We start from the raw sequence: 22,491 nt of genomic DNA on the forward strand, positions 1-22,491 counted from the left end.
TTGCTATGCTCTGTAGTGGATAATTTAGTTATAAGTGTCTAAGAAATTAGTATCAACAACAGTTATAAATGTATATTTCATTTAACAGAGTGACCTACAGTAACAAAAGAAAGACCTTCGCCAGTAGAAGGGCTGTGCTGAACTGTAGGGCTGTATCTGCATGGAACAGCTCACAGATTTGGGTACACATATTTTGGTTTTGCCATATTTAGGGATTCCACATTCTGTAGCAGGTGGGTTTTTTTAAGACTTTAATTTTCAGTGGTACAGGCAGCAGGAGTATTTTGTCCTCAGCCTATCTCAGATCATGAGAGATGTCTGCTGTTAGATGCCTCCTCCCTCCCTGCTTCTAAGACAGTCTCTTTTTCTCTAAGCTGTTTAAAAGCCAATTTTTAAATACACTTACCTCATCTTGGCCAATGTAACCCAGAAGTTGGCTTTTATTAGTTTTCCTTCCTGTGAAAATCTGTGATGAATTTAGTAAGATGCTTCGGAATTACTGTATTTGCTTCTGTCATCCAAAGAAGGTCATGCTATATACGTGCAATATAAAGTTCTCAAGAAGTGAGTCAAAGAAAACATTATATGCCTGGCATCTTAAAATATTCATGATCAGTTTTTTGTGATAGTATTTCTCCTTCTGCCAGTCACTGAATGGGATTCTCTTGCTGGGATCTATGCTCTTGCCTCTGTTCTCCACTTTCCGCTGTCCTGTGGTGCGAACACTTCTGCTGAGCCACAGAGACTGGCAGAAGTTACTTCACGGCACTTCCAGCCATGCGGTCAGGGAACCTCAGCCACGACGTTGTTATTTTTTCACTCTGTGAAATCACAGGGACCCGCGCCTGCCAGGGAGCCTGGCCACTGTCATTCCACTTTTCGTACTGTTATTCTCTTTCAGATGAGGAACTGAACCTGTATTTGGCCCTTGGGTCTCCATTCTTGTTTAGTCTGTTCAAATCTTTGTGCTCTGATCTGTGTTCTTCAGCCTTAAAGCAATTATTTTTAACTCTTTTCTTGCCAGCTCAGCAACTCTCACTGGCAGTATCGTACAGACTTCCCAGACAGTTCTGTTGCAAGTTACACTGTGATTTACACTGTAATTCCAGTTGTTCTCTCCTTTTTCCTGGCCTGTCAGTCATTCTGGACTGAAGGCATGTCAGGTTTGCTTCTTTGAGTCAATTCCAGCTGCATGAATTTTGTTGAGCTTCTTATTATTCTAAGCTCTATCTACTAGAATTGGCACAAGTGAAAATGTCTTTCCTGGGAAAACTTCATTTTCAGCGTTCTGGTATTGCTACCTAGTAATTGTTGGGCTTTTTGTTGTGGTTCCAGGAGAAGTGGGTGTAAAGGTGCCTAGAATGGTGAATTGTTTTTCTAATGACCAGATAATGGGAGCAGCAGATTGCAACAAAACCCCATCCTGTCCCATTCTGCGAGACAAACCAATTGGTTCCATTCTGTGTTGTAGCTGGTATCCCGCCTTCTGCTGTCAAGTTCTCAACTGAAAAGCTGTGAAAACTTTTCCTCTTGTTTTAGTGAATGTTTTCACAGAATTCCTACATTCCGCTTTCAGTTAATGATGCAGAAATGTAGCCACCAACATTTCTGTCTCTTTCCTCACAGGTGGATTGATAGTAGTTCAGTTGTTACTGGGTTGTGCCCATGCAAACTATTTGGTATCTACTGTGATTTGGTAAAGATTATTCCCTTCTGTATAATTGTATTGGTCTTGATGGCTATATGGTATGTGATTCATCAAGAGAATTAAATCTTGCTGCGTTCTCTCAGCTCTCAGATTCTAGATTTGGGGTAGATTTAGAAAGCTCTGTCTTTTCAAGTCTTCGGTGGAAAGAAGTTTCCCTTCATACACATGCCAACCATTTACTCTTCCAAGTGATTCTGTTATGACTGTTCAGATCCATTTTCTGGTTTTCTGTTCTGTAAATATGCAAAAATATAGACCAGGAAATAGAACAGAGACTCTAGTTTTGTCTTTGGTGTTGTTTTTCTTTTCCTTGATTTTAGCATTTAGATAAGTTTTAATTTCTTTTTGGGTTTCATGCCAGATTTTGAGGTAATGATGAGTTGTAATTTTACCCTTGTTGTTTTATGCTTTCATAATAACGGTATTAATTCAGTGATTTCAGTAAACACTGCATAGCATTACAGGTTAGGAAACAATGCTCATACACTTTAATTGCTTGGGGTGGTGTGTAGTTCTAAAAGTGTTAACACAATTATGGAAGATTCTGTTCTCTTGAAATACAGTAAGTTTTCTGAGGATGAAGATGGAGCAGTCATCTACTAAATCTTACAAGGAGTATGTTGAGAAATCTGTGTAGTAAGTGTGACACTTGTATGAGCAAGACATTTGCATCACGAGGAGCAGCTAAAGTCACCGTGTGAGTTTTAGAATGGCAATAATGAAACTGCCAGAGCAGAGTTGATGTGATGGTCAATGCTCTTCTCTAGATGTGTATGCTAATAAAAATAGATGAATCTTTCAGTGGTGTACTGTTCCAAAAATCGTTCTACTCTGACTTCAAGTTTAATTAGTGAAATCATCCAAAACGCACAGTTCTTAGCATAATATGAAAAAGACTTAATGATGTGTGATGACTCGCAAGAATACAGGAAATTGTCTTATCTTTTGTAAATTAAGTCTTACTCTTCCCATCTTATTAAAAGATGATGCCACCCTATTGTCAAAGCATTGGTAGTCAGAGCCTTCCAACCTGTTTGTAAACAACTGGTCTAAACAACTTCAGTAGAAAATATTACTGGATATTGGTTTTGGCACTGTAATTCAATCAAGCCTGTCGCTTTTGTATTTTCCAAATGCTTACGATCAAGATGCACCATACTTGCAGGTCTGTTGAGGATATTAAATATGTGTATATATAGATATATATGTAATGTTTATTCAGTGCAGCAGATGTTCAGGGGAGAGAGCTAATTTGAGCCATGCAATGCGGCACGGTAGCTGTTTTCCTTTCCTTGCCGTCTCTCTCTCCCCAGTTTGTTCTTGCTGCAGTGTGAACTCAAGCCTAGCAATAAACTTCTGGGTGACTTGCTCTCTTTGCTGCTTGGTTCTCTCAACACCTGTGTTCACACCTTTCCTTAGTGCTGTCCCTTTTACCTTCTGTGCCAGCTCTGTGAGGCTGCCCAGGCCCGTGAAGGCTGTCTGTAGCCTCCTTGCGTGTCCATTAACAAGTTCACAGCTCAAAATATTAGGGATTCTCCCCACTTGCCACCATTTTCACTACTCAAATTGAGTTACCTCCAAAATGAACCTCATTTCCCTGAGTCCTAACATACTGCCTTTACCATCATTTCTCTCTCTTGGCTAACTGATACTGGCTTAGCTCTTATATGGAAAGGCAGAGAAAAGGATTGTAGGGAATGACTTTTTAAAATTCAGTAGAAACATCTGGTTTCTGCTGCTACAGGTTCTAGATCAGTTAGACTTTGCAGATAACACATGGATGGTAGCACCACACCACAGCATAACCTTTGAATTTGTGGCAAGAAAATTGTTACTGTTGTACTCACAGCCTGGCATGAATCATTAGTGGCGACAGAATCCAGGATCTCCAACACTGTGCTGAACAGGCAGTCCTGTGTCCAATGTTTCCAGGAATACGGCCTCCCCGGCATGTGGAGAGAGTTGGGGCGGGTGGGGAAACCAACAGAACCTCCTGCAGCTGGGTGCCAGCATCTCAGGGCAGCAGCTGGAGGTGATACAGAATCGATGGAATAATGGTAGTGTGGTTCTCTCAAAAGTCCCAGCGAATTTATTAGTTTGGGAACCTTTCTGTGATTTTATCTATATAAATATAAATGTATAAATATCACTCATACATAAATATTATATATATATATGTGTGTATGTGTGTGTAAGGATAATCTCCAAATCTCTTTGTTCTTTCCTTCTAACTTTCTAGTAAAGTAGTATCACATACTTAACCTTTGAGTAATATTTTATTACAACATGATATAAAGTTAACTTGCAATTTTATTATTACTGTAATTTTCATTCAAAATTTTGTATCCACAAATTAACTTTATTCCGTTGAAGTTAGTGTGGAATACGGTACCCTGGCTTGTCTCCTGAATTTTCAGTTTCCCTCTCTGTTGTTCAAAGCGTGAATGCCATTTTGTTTTCCAGGGAAAATCAGCACTTAAGGTAACACGTTGTAAAAGCACTATTATCTTCTGAATGGTGGGATTCAGGGTTTTGAGGAGGAGTGCGGGGAGGAAAGGCCATGAAAATATTGGAACCTCAGAACATACTAGAAGCTGGTGGCATTTGGCAGGAGCTGTAACTAAGATCAGGAGAGGGGAAATATTGATAATGGAATGAAATGACAGTGCTGACTTTTCATGTGGATTTAAAGAGAAGTCTGATCTCTCTGAAAAGCTTTTTTGGTAGAAGTTAGTGTCTAGGGCAGGAGCATGAGCATAATATCGTGATGGAAGTGTAATTCAGAGTTTCCTCGTTTGGAAGGTCCTTTAGTGTCACTTTAGCTTCATGTGCTGGATTGAGCAGAAGCAGCCAGACTCCGGTTCTTGGAAGCACTGTTCTGTACTCTGGGTGGGAGGCTACACTCTCCTGGTTCTCTGTATTTCCACAGACTTTACAGTTCTCTAGTGACTAGTACTGATGATTCTAGATGGAGGGAAGTGGAGCACTTGGCTCTGTTTAACACAAGCCACCTCTTTATTATCTCTGTAAATAACGTATAGTTGCTGTATATGCCTTTTCACTTGTGGACTGGAATCTTTATTCCACTGCCAGGTTAAAGACTCTCACTGTAAAAGTAATGAGTTCTTTCATTTTCTGCCACTGAGAGGGGAGGAAAGGATTCATAGCCTTGATGTCCAAAATTATACCCAAGAAATTGGAGGTAACGCTTCTCTGCCGCTGACGGACTGCTTGCACTGTTAGTCCTGAAACAATCCTGGCGGCTGAATGCGCTGAGCACTGTGCTCGATCTACCTGCGAGTGTGTCTCTGCCCACTCTCATTCCTTGTGTGCCAGCTGTGCATCCAGGGGATTATGTCATCCTCCAAATTTTTGGCCTGTTTTCCTGTATTGTCCTGCATTTTAAGAAATTCATACTAATCCAGATTCCTCGGGGCCAAATTTCTGGCACTGAATTTCAGAGTTTTGTCTAGGGAGACTTTCTTCAACCCTACAGACATGATTGCCACAGGCATAAGGGATAAGTTCCAAAAACATCCCCATAATAATAGAAATATATTTCATCCACACTGCAGTTGTTACTGGGTTACTGTGAGGGAGCGTGTGGGGCAGTGGGTGCCCTGTCCCCTTGACCCACCCAGTGTGTCCAGCACGCCCAGGCACAGGGCGTGACGAAGCACCAGAATACAGACTGTCCTCTGCCTTTTCCTGGGTTTCCATTCTGAAAATTGTTTTTCACCCAGCTGGCAGCCTGCCGTACCTGGCCTGGTGCAAGGCAGCAAAGGGCTGTTCATGGATGCTTTGCATCACTTTCTTCCGAGGGACAGGGTGCCCTGCACGTGTTTTGATCTAAGGTCACACTATTGTGGCAGAGATGTGGAAAAGTGAAATACGTGATGAACTTGTTTTCATTGCCTCTAGTGAACAGTATATGAGCTTTGAGAAACTGTGTTCAGAAGAGTCATCACTGTGCCATCTGAATTAGTGAAATAGAAGTGAATACTTCTGATTTTCTGAGAGACTGTTTTCGCAGTGGTTGTCCCCTAATAACCATCACTGCAGCCACAAGGTAATCTCATGTGTACATATGTCAGGATGCTTAGTATGCTGCAAAAGCCTGAAATGCTTTTTTGGATTAATGTTGTTCTTGCCCTGCAGGTTGGGGTGGAACATGTACCACCTTGCAACCAGTAAATGCCAGAGCTTTGGTGTTATTAACAGTTTACTTCTGAATTCTTTGAGGCTAATTGCTTCAGGAATGACATAGAGCATGTTCTTGCTATTGTGAATATTGAAATTATCTCAAACATGTTGTGGTTATTTATATGGGTTCAAATAGTATTGTCATGGGTAAGACTTACAAATGGGTAAGTCTGAGTTAGAGAAAAGTATTCAAGTTTTCAGTTACCAAGATCTACTGCTGCTTTGCGTTCAGTTGTGCTTTGGAAGTGTTAAAGCATTGCAATGAGAATTCTGCTTACTAAAAACCCCACAAAGCAAAAGTTTTGTTTCACTTGTGAGAAAATAATACATCAAGCTTGGTTGTTTTGTTGGCTTTTTAAAATGAAAACTCTAATAAAAAGTGCTCAGAGAGAAAACTTAAATTTTGAGTATCCACACTTAGAGCGACCTCAGTACAATTTGCAGTTGTTTAGCAGGGAAAAACCAAATTGCCCAAATTCTGGTGTTCTAATTTATCTTTTAAAAGAATCCACCAAACGAATAGAGCCCCATCTATGCATTTTTCTTCCTGGCAGAATTCCACTACTCAGTAATGAACAAGACATAAAAATGATCCGAGTTTGAGTTTAACCAGAGGTAGAAATACAGCAGGGCATCCTGGCTCCCATACTTATCAGGTTGTGTTTTCCTTTAGAAAATTCTTTCATGTGCCAGTGGGATAGCAGAGAAAGATAATGATCTGTTGAGTAGGAGCAATGAAGTAAGACTCTCAGTCAATAAATTTGATAAAATGCAAGCAAGTGAAATAATATATTATCTAGTACAGCTGTTCAGTTACATATACATTGTTCAAATAATTTGAAAGCTTATCCTATACACAAATGTTTGGGTTTGAGTATAGCATACCAAAAATTAAATGTAATTTATCTATATTTATGGGAATTTATGACAGGGAAAAGAACTGAATTTTATTATAAAATTTTATTCTGAATCTCATAGTAAGACTACTTAAATTTAAATGTATCCTATTAATGCTGAGCTCAGCACAATAATTATTCTTTTAGAAGAATTCTATTTTAAAACTAAAGCTAACCAAAAAGCATTTTTATCAGCAGAATATTGAGCTTCAATATGAATTTTAAAATCTGCTAAGATTTGGGGTTGTTTTATAGTACAAAAGAGAAAACAACCACTTTTTTTTAATTGTGAATTTCCCATTATATATTGCACCGTGTGCTGTAATGGCAGATATTGATAGAGTCAATTTAGTGAAATAGGTACTATATAGTTCAGTTAAAAATACATAGTAAATATTGACTCCTGGGAAGCTTGTACTTCTCAAATAAGACTTAAATGACCCAGGTTTGTGGGGTTTTTTTGTTGTTGTTGTGTTTGGTTGTTTTTTTTATTACCACATTGTATGGTATTGGCAGTAGCAAGAAATGTCTCCCTTAATAGTGGCATAATTTACTTGTAAGGCTCTCTGTTTGTCAGAACCAGAAATATTTTGCCACGTTACTGGTCTATCCATTTTCTAGAATCTTTTCATGAAGTTTTACATGCAGACTGTACTGTATGTAGGCTGTGCCATGGATGTTTCTTATACGCTGGTTATAAAAAGACTTACCTGGAAACCTCCAGATTTATTAGGTGACTTGGAGTGCCACTGTATGCAATTAGTATTTACCTCCCTTGCAGAATGATTAGTTGGGAAATATTTGCAATTTGACAAATTATATATGTAATTATATAAGCTTTGGGGTAATCATATGTATATTTTAGTTATTCAGTACATTTAATTATGCTTTGTTATGAACTGTTTACAGCAGTTCTCACTAGGAGGGGGAGAGGAGAGAGGGAGGGCAAATGGAGCTGGATGTGGAGTAGAACCAAGGGAAATCTTGTATTAGAGATTCACCAATGAATCTTTGCAGACTTTATGCAAATCCACTGGGTATTTTGTGAAAGTGTTAATGAGTGTCACATCCTGATTACTGCAGATTTCCCCTTACATTTCCAACCATACCAAATCCAATTGAAACTGCTAAAATTAACATCAGAAGTCCACACAGTTTGTCAGAAAAATGTGTGAAATTTGTTTTCCTAATACCGTGCCCTAATTATTCATGGAAACATTATATATACATGTTGGTATAAAATATCCTGTATACGTTCCCTGATGGATAACAAACTTAACATTGGTCCCCATAAATCCTTCTAAAGGAGCATCTATTTCTGAGGGGGTTTTTTGCATCTTACTGCAGAGGAAACTGTACCATTTAACTGCCAGGGCCCTGAGGCTCCTATTGGGAATCTACTTGTTCACCAACAACTAGGAGGAGCAGCCTCCTTGCCACAGCGCACCCTGGTCCTTTTGCTCAGCGTGAGGTGGGGCCAGCAATATAAGAAGTGGTCCAGACACATTGATTTAGGTAATTTAGTTGATACAGTCAATCTAAAAAATTGCAAGGAATGCAAAGTAAAAAAATAAAATTAATTTTAAAAAATAAAAATTCATTTAATTGGTATGTTTCCCTTTATCTAACAGTCATTTTCAGGGTCTTCAATGCTTTATCCAGCTCACTTGCCTGTCTCCCCGTTATCTTTGTGTTTCATTGTTTAGGCAGTCTCTCCTCTCAACCCATCTCCCAGCTTTTGCTGGTTTGGAATTTTTGAGACGATCTGCCATTCTCTTTGCTCTCTTTTTACTAGGTCTGGCAAACCCATTCTGTCTTTAGATCTGGGCCAAGAAAACCCTTGCAACTTTTGAAGGTATCTTCAATATACAAACATTTGAGAGGAGGGAGATTTTTATAACTCCCCATTGGGATGCGACGGATGCAAAGGCAGCTGGATATGAGATCAGGCAGTTGTTATGTATCTTTTATTTTGCCTGTCTTTATCTGCCAACCTACTGTACACTCTTAATATAATTCTGAATGCCTGCCTATATGACATGCTGTGACCTTAATGAGCCTGTTTATTTCAAGATACGTAGTGGCATCGTTCATTTGCACATTAAAGGAAACTTTGCTGGAAGAAGACAAATTTGAGGCTACAAAAGCTTTGTGATTATTGTAATGCTAATCTGTATTCAATCCCATATATTAAGTGTCACATCTTGAATACTTTAAAAAATTAATTAGTCAACTGTGTTGTGCCACAGATGAGCAGAAGCAAGTGGTTGCCTGCATCCACAAACTGTGATATTCTCTGTGCCAACATGACTTTAAAGGGGAGCAGTAACTGAGCTGGAGGTGGTCCCATCCTCCTCCCCCCACCTGGTAGTGTACAAGGGTATGGCATTTGTGTGATTGTTTTTTTTTAAATGATGAGAGTATGTTTTAAGTGTGTCAAGTAACAATCCCTACAGTGCTTTACAGCCTGTATTTAAAAAGTTATTTAAATCTTCACATGCGTTTTAGTAGAAGTTATAGATCATGCATCTAATGCTAGTGAGAAGAGTATTGTCAAGATGTTTTGCAGTCTGGAGAGTAACTGTAAATGTAAATAGGCTGAGTAAAAATAAATACAGCTGCTTATTTGTCATTAACTATACATAAAAGATACACATTTATCAAATTTCTCAACAGAATTGTACCTCCGTATGCCTCACAGAGTTGGACAGGAGGAGTGGGGTTTTGCCCACTTTCTGAGCCAAAAATTTTCTAGAAATCTCTAAGAAACTCGCCTGTCATTCTTTTTTCTTTCCTCAGATTGCTGCCTGTACGTACAGGGAACACGTGAGACTCACACCTGTTTCACGTGGGGTCGTGCTCACAGTGTTTTACTTGGGATGTAAAGGTGGATTGAGAGGTCCAAACTCGGACTCCTTGGAGTGTGTGTGCCTCTAGGGATGTCAGGCAGAGGCCTAGGTGCCCTCCCCTCCCGGTTTTGGGACAGGACGATGTAGTCTGTTAACTGCATTTGAAGTGATGAGCCCCATTTAGAGCCCAGCTCTGTGGGTGAGGCTGCAGCTTATCCCTTTGAAGGCATCCCTTGCACAAAGTGATCTCCAATGGCAAGCAATTGCACTTCCAGGGTTTTTAGATGTTTTCTTTGCATTTTTACATTCCCTCTCCCTGTGGTATGGTGAGCACTGGCAGATCTGTATTTCCTGGTCATGTGGCTCTGCAGACAAATTAACCTTTTGCAGTTTGACTGAGGAAATGATTTACGGTAATACTTAGTGAAGTAAAAAAAGATTGCTGAATTGGAAGACATTTGGAATTCACAGTACAAGTAAAAGTTTTTTTTTTCTAAATGTTGCTACATAAAGAATTGTAACTTGTTTGTGAATACCCTCTAAAAGCAGTTCCAGATTGCCTTTGGAGGAAATATATTGGCAAGTGTTTAAAGTCCATGTTTCAGCCTTAACTAGTAACCCTTGTTCATGCAGAAATATTATTTGCCTTAGTAATGTGAGGTTTTGGGCATAGTTTAGCATTTCGACAGGTTTGTGAATAAGCACATAAGGAATTATTTTTCTTCAAGACTTTTCAGAGACCTGTTTCTTCCTCATGTTGGCAGAGGCATCATTATCGTATGTTTCACATTAAACATTGCAATGATCTGACAAAATCAGCTGATAGCCTTAAAGTGAATGCTTCTGATAACTTGGGGTTGTGTTTTGCTTATACTTGATAAAAATTCAATACATATTTTTTCCTTGATCTGATACATCTTCAGCAACATGGCTTTATTTCAGTGCTTTGGGTAAGTAACAATCTTTTGATTGTGACCTTCTAAGCAGCAGTGTTTGTGCAAAAAATCACTGTCTTGTGGAATATACATTTTGGGCTCCTTCTAGGGAGGATAGATAAAGGGATGACTTATTATTTTTATGACAGCTTTCATACCATTTATGCAAGAAACTTATTGCAGCAAGGTTTGAAGTGAAATGTATTAGATCAGTACTAGTTTAGTTGTATCAAATTGCATCAAAATAATGTTCCCCTCTTACTATTTTACTGATAGTGATTGATTTCTTACAGTTGATTCTGAATGAAATTAGGCATGGATTTGGAGAGCAAACAAAATTTTGCATTTAATACTTTTCAAAGTTTTGGATTTAGCATTACAGTAAAAGTGCCAAAGCGGGTGCATTAGGACACTTACAGCACATAAATTACTTCATTTGTGAACTACTTTGATTGTATGTGTAGCCAAAACAATACTAGAACATTCAGGAGAGATTAGTGGTGTCAGTTTCAATACAACTCCTTGAAAAAGAGGAAGCATTTCAGATGGATCTCATCACATTTACAAATTCTTTACAGATACTATTTGTGAGCAAGGGACCAAAGAAAAAACACTGACATTTTGAATATACAGACAAATAATTTGTGAAAACACCTAGTACTTTGCGTCAGTGAAACTTTTGAACAGCCCTTATGTAGGTGTAATGCTAAAACTGCTCATTTTTGTGTACTCCTGTAATTAGTCTCACCGTGAAGTTGGCAATATTGTGGATGCTTGCAGGGTCAGGCCTCTGGAGAACATTTTAAATTCTTCTTAGTAGAGGAAAAACTTGGGGTTACGGGTTGCATTTCTTTTGATAGTTCAGTTTTAAAGAACCTTATCTTTTAGATTCTCTCCAAAAGATTATATTTAGTAACAGTGTAATATTACAAATTCTCAGATTTAGGTTTCCTTGGGCTTTTTGATTGCCTTTTTAGGAATGTGACATAAGATTGATATTGTGTTTCTTAACATGTCGGTCATCTCTCTTAGACCTACACACTGTAACCATAAAACATTTTGGAATAAAACTGCAGTGTGTTTATCATAAATCGCATGATACTTTTCCATCTGAATATGCTTCATTAGGCTTCCTTTCTGTAGTACTACTAGATCGTTAGATGGCATGTAGAAAGAAATAATTTCAGCAGTAAACGGTCAGGCATGGAGAGCCCCCATGTGTTTGACATATAAATGCATTAAAGATTAGACCACATTTCATCATGCTATATGAGAAGTATTTGCAAACCGGTATAGGTGCAGAATTACCTTCTGCTTGAGTTGCTACTTTTGGATTTTACTAATCTTCATTTTACTTCAAAGAATAAGTTGCTTTTTGATAGTTCCCACAGCACAGAAACTTCGTTCTGTAAATTAAGACCTAACCAATTACACACTGAAGCTATTCAGCTGGAAGCTTTCTAGTGTGACACACAAAGCTTTGGATCAGTTTCAAAAAAACTCGTAACAAGCCCACACCATTCACTAAAAGGCACCTACTTTACCGTTAGATACTCTGGTCTATTTCTCTGTGAGGGAATTTCCTTTACACAGTGGTGTCCTGGTTTCGGCTGGGATGGAGTTAGTTTTCTTCTTAGTAGCTGCTGCAGTGCTGTATTTTGGATTTGGTGTGAGAATAATGCTGATAGCACACCGACAGTTTTAGTTCCTGCTAGGTAATGCTTATGCTAAATTAAGGACTTCTCAGCTCCTCAGGCCCTGCCAGGGAGCAGCCCGGGGGGCGCAAGAGGTTGGGAGGGGGCACAGCCGGGAGAGCTGACCCGAACTGGCCAAAGGGCTATTCCATACCGCAGGGCATCATGCCCAGTACATAAACTGGGGGAGTTGGCCGGGGGCTGCCGATGGCTGCTCGGGGGCTGACCGGGTATCGGCCAGCCGGGGGTGGGTGAGCAGCTGCACTGTGCATCCCTTGTTTTCTTGTCTCCCTTCCCTTTGGATTTCATTCCTCTCCCCTTCTCTCTCCTTTTCACTATAACTGTTATTATTATTGTTCTTTTGGTTGTATTAGATTTCATTTATTAAATTGTTAATATCTCAACCCTCAATTTTTACATTCCTTCCTAATTCTCCTCCCCATCCTTCTGGGTGGAGGGGGGAGTAGGCGAGCGTGGCACTTAATTACTGGCTGGGGTTAAAACACAACAAGTGGAAAAAATAGAAGTAAAATGCTCCTTTTTTTTTAAGGAGAAAAGGATGTAAGGGCTTAGATAATAAGCATCTAAATGTCTTTAGAACTTCTGGTGCAACATGATACATAATGTGATGACACTCTTCTGTATTAGTCAATAAATACTTTGAAAATATTTATTTGAAAATCTCAGGTAAAACAGATGGAAATCTGGAATTACAGGAACTTCAATAGCCACTGCCACCACAGTAATATTTCAGTTAATTAATGATTGTCCCTGCAAGTGTAGTGGAAAGAACAGAGGTTAGAGAGATGCCTTCTTTCCCCATGATAGTATGTATGTGCAAAGAAAGTCATGACAAGGATCTCTTGCTGAACCACAGCAAGATCCTGATCTTCCCTGTTGCACTTAACTCGCTCAAGCTTTTGCTTATCCTTTTATAAGATAAAGTTTTTATCTTATCCTGCAGATCACTTCACAGGAAATTTAACTTTTGGTCTTGGTGTTGCTCCATAAACATTGTTACTGAGATGGGTATTGTTCCACACAAGGCTGCTGAAGTGTCTGTGCTGTCAACCAAGGGGATGGCATCCCAGCTGAGGGGCTGCAGCCCCCTGTACAGGGAATCAAGGATGAGCAGTGGCATCATTTATTCATTTGAGCATTTAAAGAATTGTATCTCTTGCTCATCCGTGTAGTGGAAGAAACACTCAGACCAAAATTATCCACCACTTAGAGAAAGTGGTGAAAATGAACATGTAAAAGTGTACAGGTTTTTTTCAAGTTACCTGATTCTGTAGGCTGAAATGGGACTTTACCATGCTTTTTCTTTTTTAAAGCTGGATATACAAATTCAGACTATTATTTTGATTGATCATCTGATCTTTGTCAGAACTTTGCGAATGATGCCACTTGTTCTGCAGCAGTATGTTCTTTGTCAGTGGCCCCCCCTCCCTCATATTTATTGCTAATGAGATAATTAATTGGTTTAAACTGTTTTTCATGGCTCAAAGAATTGCAGTCTCTGAAGAACAGCACTGAGTACCACACGTAGCATCTTCTGGAATTGCTGGTCGTCTGGTAGAAAGCCCCTATGTGCTGCAAATGCTGGGAGCAACAGGCTGGGGGTAATGGTGCTGCTCCTTCACTGCCTTAACGCAGAGTGACCTTGCCCTGGAAATGGTAGTTTTGCCGAATAGCAGTGGCAATTAATGCTGGTGCCCTTTTTAATGTAATTCTGAGCTTAATACTAAGAATGGCTGGAGATCAAAATCAGATTTCAATAACAGAACTATTAGCCAGCCCATAGTATTTTGCTGATTGTGATGACAGGAGATGCTATTTTAGTAACCCCCGTGTTTTTGTTCATTCGTGTTTAGACACACAAGGTGGTTTAGTTGGAATTTCTAGTGCTTTAATGCTCTGAAACATATTAACTCCGGCTTAACAGTTAGTGTTTATTCATTTTCAGATCACTGTAGGTTCATTGATCCTCAGAGCCCCCTGAGAAAGAAGAGATAGGAGATAGGCGCTGTAAGTAGTAGTATTCTGATTTTACAAGTAGAAAAGTGAGGAGATGAATGATGTGGTCAAGGCCACGCCATAAGCCAATGTGAGCTCTGAGATGTTTTGGCTATTATCCCACTGGTCAGGCCAGCCCTTGGAACCTTCTACTTCTTAAATTATAAACTTAATGCTTTATTATGATGATGATGCCTTAATTGTCCCTTAGTCTGTCTAGGTAGATAGTTTTCTTTTCCCTTTAAATAATAAGGTGAGCATGACTACCATAAAAACTTTAAAACATGGAAAACTTTATGAAATCAGAATCTGACTCTGATAGTATTTTGTATTTTTCTAGTTTTTGTAGACCATAATGAAACCTTGTCTCTCCTGGTCTGCCAAAAACGGGTGAAAATTCTTTGACTTGTATATGCAAAAAGGGAATGATTGATAGAAGTTATTTGCTTGGAGATCAGTTGTCAGTCTCCTTTTTGATTGCAGAATGATAAATAATGAAAGATGTTTTACTGAACTTTTTGTTATTTTTGAGAAATAGTGAACGTGCGGTACGAAAATACATGTTGTAGAATCGGAGAAGTCCTCAGAGCAGTATCCTTTGCATAGTTACGCTTGGTGTAAGTAGTTATTTGTTTACGGTTTGTAACCCCAGCTCCATAAACAGAAGTACTTTGAAATAACAGCTTGGTGGGGTATGAGCAGCGCTTTTGCAGCACAAGCTGCCGGTTTGTAATGTCCCTCTGAAACAAACAGATTATTTTTTTTTTTTCCTCTGCTCCACAAATGGGTTAATTGCTGCCATCTCTTGTGGAAGGTGTTTAGAAATTCATCACAGTTTGATCAAAACGTTAACCCTGTGGGTGAAGATTCTAGCTATGCTATATGTTAACCCTTTTGTTGACCTAGGATTGATCAAAACAGTGAAGACCCACAAACTTTAGCACCGTGTCTAATATTTGAATAAATATCAAATATTTAATAGATACATGAAGGCATTCCATGAGCGGATTATTGAATGTAATCTCCTCTCCCCCTGTCCACCTTCCTTTCCGCAAGGCGGGGGTTTTTAAATGAGCTGCTGCAGAACTGCTCTTACCTACAAATAAAACAAAATGACTTCATTGCACGCGTGCCCTGCAAAGCCTGCCAGGGATATTAGCAAGGGGAAAAAAATAACGAAATAGAATCGCGGAAGGGCTTTGGTCGCTGGCAGCAGCGCAAGGGCGCGCAGCGCCTGAGGCACGGGCAGCGTCCCAGGGCGGCTCCGGGTGCGGGGGAGCCGCCGGGAGCGCCCCGCTCCGCTCCGCTCCGACCCCGCACGGCGCCGCCGGGAGCGCGGGCAGGGCGCGCGCACGAGGTGCCCCGCGCGCGCCGCCGCTCGCGCCCGAGGCAGCGCGGAAGGGCCGCGCACGTGCTGCGCGGGGCGTAACTGCCGCCCGCGGGGCCATGACCTTGAGGGCCGCGCGCGGGGCGCGGCGCCTGGCGGCGGGGCTGTAGCGGAGGCGCGGGGGGCGCGGAGCGGTGCGGGGCGGCGCAGGGGCGCTGCCCGCCGAATCCCCCGCTCCGCCCGGCTCCTCCCGGCGCGGAAGCAGGACGCTGCCGCACCGACGATGAGATCTGGGCAGCTACTGGCGGCTGCGGGGGGGGCCCTTCAGGTAAGGCGGCGGCGGCCGCGGGGGTTACGCGGGGGCGGGGCGGGGAGGGGAACCTTCGCCCGCCACCGAGCGGCGCCGGATGGGCTGCGGGGGGCGTGGGGGGCGAGTCGGCATCTCGGCCGGCTGCTGCTACGGAGCCGCCGGCAGCGCCTTGCCAAGCTGGGGGGTGCGGGGGGGGCTGTGCCCTTCCGTGGCGGGTGGCTGAAGTTGAGGGGAACTTCATCTTCAAAGCGCTGTTTAACTTTCTTTTGATGAGATGTGTATTAGCATTTATATGAAATATGGCAGGAATCTCATTAGAGATGGTCTCATCAGATGAATCGCTGCCTTTTACTTGGCACTTGACAGGATCCCTGAACAAATGCGTTGCTTAGTTAACTTTCGGGTACCAAATATATTATCCACATCCTATCACGACGTTAGGAAACACGATTTGTACGAGGCTTTTAAAGCTTTATTACTGTCCTGGTTAACAGTGGTTTAGGTGGACTAAAACAAAAGCAATGTCTTAATAAATGCAAATTCAACATACAGGTAAATTTAGCTAAAAATCCATTCACGTCTGTGTGTATATGTATATATATATATATATATTAAAAATCTGAAATAAGAGTATAGAATACTGGGATATAAAAATGCCTATCAGTTGCCAGCCAGATATATAATTGTAGAGTAATTTAAAGATTTTGACTGAATTTAGCAAACGTGTTTTTTCTTGAAAAAAACCTCACACACTTCAAAGTGTGGAAAAAATGTTGAGGTAAGTAGGGAAAGTGGTTTTTACTGGCTTTTAAAAGAGGAATCTCCTCCATACCCTTAGTAGGAGTATGGTGTTTTTCTGGAGTTGCAGTCGCACGTGGGAGACCTTGGCCCAGCCTGGCAGTGGAGTGCGGGGTGCTGGGCACTGGGTGCTGCGCGGGTCAGGCAGCAGGGCTTGGTCAGCAGCTTAGGCACCTTAAAATCACATTGCTTTCAGGACTGTACAGTAAATTCTACCTCAGGTGTTTTGTTTAGATGGATATTCAAGTTTTTAGTGTGATTCAGAACAGTGTGCACCTGTCAGTTCTGTAGGGGTAAGGGATTTGGTTTGATACAGAAGTAATTAATTAGGTTTTATGCAGGTGTTAAAAGTTGACAATTTTTTTTGCTTAAGAAATACTATAAAAATGTGGCTTACATACAGTAAATGATTTCACAGGTATTTCTAAAATGAAGCAATACAGTTCTGTTCATAAATTATAGTTTTTTTTCCTTATACATTTAATATTCGTGTTGCTGATCAGATTCTGAACATGCAAATGAGGATGACTTCTGGAAAGTGAGCAGAGCTGCTCTGAAGTAAACAGCGTTCCCTTGTCTACAGCAAGAGCAGCAGTGGTATATATTATCACCGTTCTTGTATTTGAATTATTTAATGGAAACAAAGTGGGCTTTTGGTTTTGGTCCTTCATAGGTGCTTCTCTGTGAGCGCATGTGTGGAGTCTCTGGCAGTCACCAGTTTTACTTCCTTCAAGCCTGTGTACCTATTAGGGATTGGATTATCTGTTTCAGAGCTTTTCTCCCTAAAGCAGTACCAAATTCCTTGGTATTTTGGGTGTTGTAAGCATCCCGTATCTCGCGTCCCCATTGTCTTCCCTTTAATATTTAGCCAGTGCCATCTCGACATCCAGTAAAGTGATCCTTCGGCAAGCGTAAGTAGAATTAATTATAGCCCTTTGCAAGCACAGGTTTAGAAAGATTGAGCATTATATTTTTACCTACTCCTACATGGGTAACTATTTGAAATGAAAGTAACAGTAGATGGATGAAACAAATTTAGTCTTGCTATCTAGCAAGTGTTATAGTCCGTTTTTCTAACTTCAAGCCAGTCACTTCAGTAGGATCTTTATCCTGGCATTGTGCAAATCTTTTATGATAAGATTTTCATGTAAGGTCTCAGTTTTGCTCATAAAACACAAAACTTCCAGCAACAAGTAACGAATTGATTTATTCAGTGATAAGCCTCGTGGTATTCTAAATGCTGCAAAAGGTCTCTAAAAATGTCTTTAACTATAAAATAGGACGTTTGAGTTTTTTCTGTTGTCATGAAAAATATTACTATTAAATGTTAATAAATTTTATTAAAATAAATCTGTTAGAAATGGCAAATGAAGCACCAAACTGGAAAGCAGAGGGAACAGAAATATAATTAACTCGTGCTTTTAAGGTATTGTAGCAGTAATTGTGAAAAAATACCATAGAAAGTAAATCAGGGGAATATGTGTAGAGAATTTTAACTATTGAAAAATATCTTGTATAGATTTTGCTTCATATTTTAAGTAAGTAACAAGCTGAGGAGTTATTTTTAAGATAGCTCAAGCCTACTGAAGACGAGCTTTTAGTTGACTTCAGTGATAGGGATTTTGGAGTTTTTCTTACAGTGAACATGTTACAAGGTAGTATATTTCTAGAATTTAGAGATGGAAACAAAAACTACAGAGGGCCTTGATTACTTCAGATGAATTTTCAGTGTTATGGTTTTTTTTTAATATATATATTCAGACTGGGCTATAATTTACAACATTTCCTAGAAACTAAGCATAACTTCTGAAATGTAATAACTTTATGGGAGAGTAAGGTTTACTTTCCAAAGCTGTTATTCTGCCATAAATAGCCATATTTTCAATCCATCTAAAAACAATTTAGAAAAGTTATCTGCCTTTAAATTTTGTTTTGGAAAGTGTTACAAAGAAATAGTTCTTATAAATTGAGTTGTCAGGAAATAACAAGTCCAGTGGAATGCACTGACATATAGAAGATGGATTTTCACAGGTATGCCTTTTGGGCTCAAGGTGTGGGAAGTACGTAGTCACCAGGTGGAAGAAGAGTGCAGGCTTTTCATTTGAATAGGGGCATCTTAAGTATGTTTTCTCTAAAATTCAAATGCTGTGGGATTGCATTTGGGCCAGATACCAGACAGTTAGTTTAGTGACAAGAAATAAATTTATAGTGGCTGACTTGTTCTTGTAGCATTGCTTTCTAAATTTGACTGTGAATAAAGTTTAATTTTATAGCCTGAGCACTCGTCAGTCGTGGCATTGTGTGCCTATAGGAATAAGTCTCTTCCCTTTTTATTTTAAAAAGTATCAAAGGGAGATACTAAGATGTAGCAAAGTTGCTGTCTTCAGTGACATTGTACACTCTATTTGTGTTTTATTTGAACTTCAATTTGGACAGTGTGAGTGTTTGCTTTGGGGGACTGGAATAGAGCGTAAACATTTCTGCTTTTTATTTGTCTTCATCACGCTCGTTCTGCACTTGATTTCAGTTAACCATGTTAAATTGCATAGACTGCAATTTCCCTTCATTGTGTTGGAAAATAAAGTAGACTATGGCTTCTCCCACCAGGTTGCAATCAGAGACTATTTTTATTCTGTAGTTAATTACAGATTTCATGCACAGCAATAAGGCTTCTGAAGAGTGGTATTTTTCTGATGGTCCAGAATACTTAAAAAAAAATGCCACAATATCACAGAGGCTTGTTAGTTGCCTTTTGCAAATACGGAGACAGGCGAAAACTTTGTTTAAAGTACTAAAATGGAGAAACTGCTTGAGTCAGCAGTAACATCCAGATTCAGTAAAAGTAGGTTATGAATTCAAGCAATTAAACATGACAAAAAGCCCAGTTTTACTGCCTTGACTTAATTATCTTCCAGTATTTTTTTTGGATACATAACAACTTCAAAATATTCCTTTCTGTCAGGTGTTCACCAGAAAAAAGTACACCTTCAAACCCCAGAAGCTCTTGAAAATCCTCTTGCTTTGCATTTGCACCTTCAGTTTTTAATTTTAATATTTTTATTCTCAGGAGAAGCAGACACTAATTTCTTCAGTTTAGTATACCTGGAGTTCAGCAGCTACTCATTTATGTACCAGCATTTGGTAGAGATAATTGAAAACAGACTGGCTGAATATTTAGGAATTGAAAAAGAATCTCTTTTAATATTTAATACATTATAAAAATGAGATTTTGCTATAGATGATTAGAAATCCAAAGAAAATCTTCATGTGGAAGGCCAGAGGATCCATCGTTTTGTGGTTTTGTTTTAATGTATTTGATTTTCAGTAATTTTAAGCAGGTTTCCTAGATGGTAATTATTGCAAATTTAACTGGCTAGAAAAGGGCAGGGAGGTGTCCAGATGTAAACCCTGGTGCTAATGACTAATGGACCAGCCTGAGCTTCAATTGGGCATTGGCAAAGATCATCAATTTGCTGCTTGTATCTTGGAGCAGGGTGTAAAATGTGAAGAGCAACCTACCACCCCTTGCAGATGGGAACTGCTCTGTCTCCTTGTGTTGCGGTGCTTTCGGGACAGGTGCTTATGGGTGTTTCACCTCCACGTGTTCCTTGTTGAGGTGGAACTTTGTGATACATGAATAATAGCGATCCAGGAACGAGGTTTGATCCTTTTTTCAGGTCAGCAAATTGTAGCTCACATGAGAACTTGTTTCTGACTGCTAATTAACTTGAATCTAGTGGCTACTTTAACTGTAAAAATGTATTACAGCAAAGTAAAGTGAGAGGCATATTTGGCACATCACTGCCGCGTATTTAGAGTTACTTGTCTGCTGCTGAGAACTTGCACTGTTACGTGATGCTCTAACGAAAATAGTATCATTTCGGTGAATGCTGTCATTTTAAGATGAGACTCAGTATCTCTGCTGCTGCGCTGGAGCGAGTCCTCTAAGAACATGACGTATAGGTCAAGCCCTAATGTGGGGTGTCACGGCACTCTCCTTTTGTACTGGTTTGCGTGATTTGTATGTTTTTATGTTAGCATCAAGTGTTCACCTTTTAGAAAGGTGATGTAATGTATCCTGGGGACCACTGGTCAGCTCTGGCGTCTGACTGTTCGTGACCCAGCCTTTTAATGTACGGTGTCAACACATGGTGTGTGTAAAAGAGGTTCATTTCTCAGAAGAATGTGTCTGCTGTCAGCTGTGTATGCAGGGAAAGTTTTGGTATTTGGTTGTGATACGGAGGAACCTCAAACCATAAATTATTTATTAGGTTATTCTGCAAGACTATATTGAAAATGAACATCATCTAATGTTTCCATGTGAAGATTTTTGATATTTTTAAAACGTATTTATTAGCAGAGACTGCATGATGAACAGTGGCATGATGTCCTTTTTTCCCATCTTGCCACTTAAGCCAGCACCACATGAGGCTGTAATCCTGTGCTGATCTTGACAGTTACAAGGCAAAGCAGGATACCACTGCCTGTGCCAGGAAGCGAAAGCATCTAAGAACCAGATCTTATTTCAAGTGGCATTTCATTCCAGTTGAGAGGCTTTCCCAGTGGCAGCAGAGTCAAAAATTCAATCATGGCAGACTAAAATTTCTACCAACAGGGAAGCCACAGGAATCGACTTAATTCTGTTCTGACTTTCAGATTTCAAAGTGTGAGCCTTTTACTTCACACCAGTTCTTTCTTTGAGCCACAACAGGAAGTAATAGTTAATAAAGGAAGACATTAAGAATGACATTGGGTATTTCAATGTATTTTCCTTACTTCCAGTTGTATTTTCAGGATGTCTCCATCTCTCCAACAGGTATCTGTAATTATGAGAACAGGTAAATCAGATTCAGCACAATCAAGTAACAGTTGCTCAGCAGAATTTCTGTTTGCCAGATTTTAGGCTCGGAAGAACAGAGCATTTCACCAGCCCTGTGTGGTTCACTGATGGCAACCCTTCTTCAGACAGGGACTTGAGGGTGGTCTGTAGAGCTAGAAAACTGGGGTCAGGTTGGAGCTCAGTCTGGAGGTATGTCACAGTCAGTGAATTGTCAGTGAAAGGAAGTGTACAAATAGCGTACACAGGGATGCTGTTCGCCTTTTGGACGGGCAGTAGGTGCAGTGGACTGAGCTCCTGCACAATCCTTGCAAGTCCTGTAGGAGGAGGAACTCCATTCATCACGGCACACCATGACTAAAAGCAAAGCAATCTTCTCAAAAAAGTAAATGCAAATAATTAACATCAGCCATGTTATACAGCTGTTATTATCTCACACACTGTTCCTGTAGCAGCCATTAACTACTGAATGATGGAAAACAGAGTAAAGCTCAAGCCTGTTTGTATGTTGTTATTTCTTCTATTTTATAGAAGCAGCATTTTTGTATGTTAGTGTTTCCTCTAATTAATTCTTGTGATTCAGACCTGGGCAAGGCATTCTGAAAATGGGAGGCAGTACGGTAATTCTGCTTTCATTCAGTGTCGCCTACGTGTAGTTGATCTAGCACTGAACAAAATTCCATCCTGATGTTAAAATGAGGTATTTGGTGATCAAAGAAAATAGCGATGCAGGAGACCACTCTCTTCCATGTCATCAACTCCTGCCCTACTCCTTGACAGGATCATCTTTACAAGTGTCATTGGCGATAGACACCCAGTTAATCTTTAGAAACTGTCAGTAAGGGAAGTTTCATTAATTCCTGGTTAACTAGGCAGGCAGTCTTTTATGACAGAGGTTCTGATTCAGACTTCAGGTTT

The 22,491-nt window shown here is 40.0% G+C and overlaps 1 protein-coding gene across 21 annotated transcripts in view; it reads left to right on the forward strand.

Annotated features, from left to right (window-relative positions):
- The window catches only part of RBFOX1 (RNA binding fox-1 homolog 1), a 955,581-nt gene that overhangs the window by 208,493 nt on the left and 724,597 nt on the right, over positions 1-22,491 (forward strand). Inside the window, exon 1 of one of the 21 annotated variants that reach the window (XM_037386455.1) lies at positions 15,871-15,956. The exons of the other annotated variants lie outside the window; for them this stretch is intronic. Coding sequence (XP_037242352.1) covers positions 15,912-15,956 — 45 coding nt within the window. The 5' untranslated portion in view covers positions 15,871-15,911. Of the gene's footprint in view, positions 1-15,870; positions 15,957-22,491 lie in introns of those variants that run through there. 21 annotated transcript variants of the gene reach the window in all.

This window comes from Falco rusticolus, chromosome 4 (assembly GCF_015220075.1).
Source record: "Falco rusticolus isolate bFalRus1 chromosome 4, bFalRus1.pri, whole genome shotgun sequence".
NCBI classification, from domain to species: Eukaryota; Metazoa; Chordata; class Aves; order Falconiformes; family Falconidae; genus Falco; species Falco rusticolus.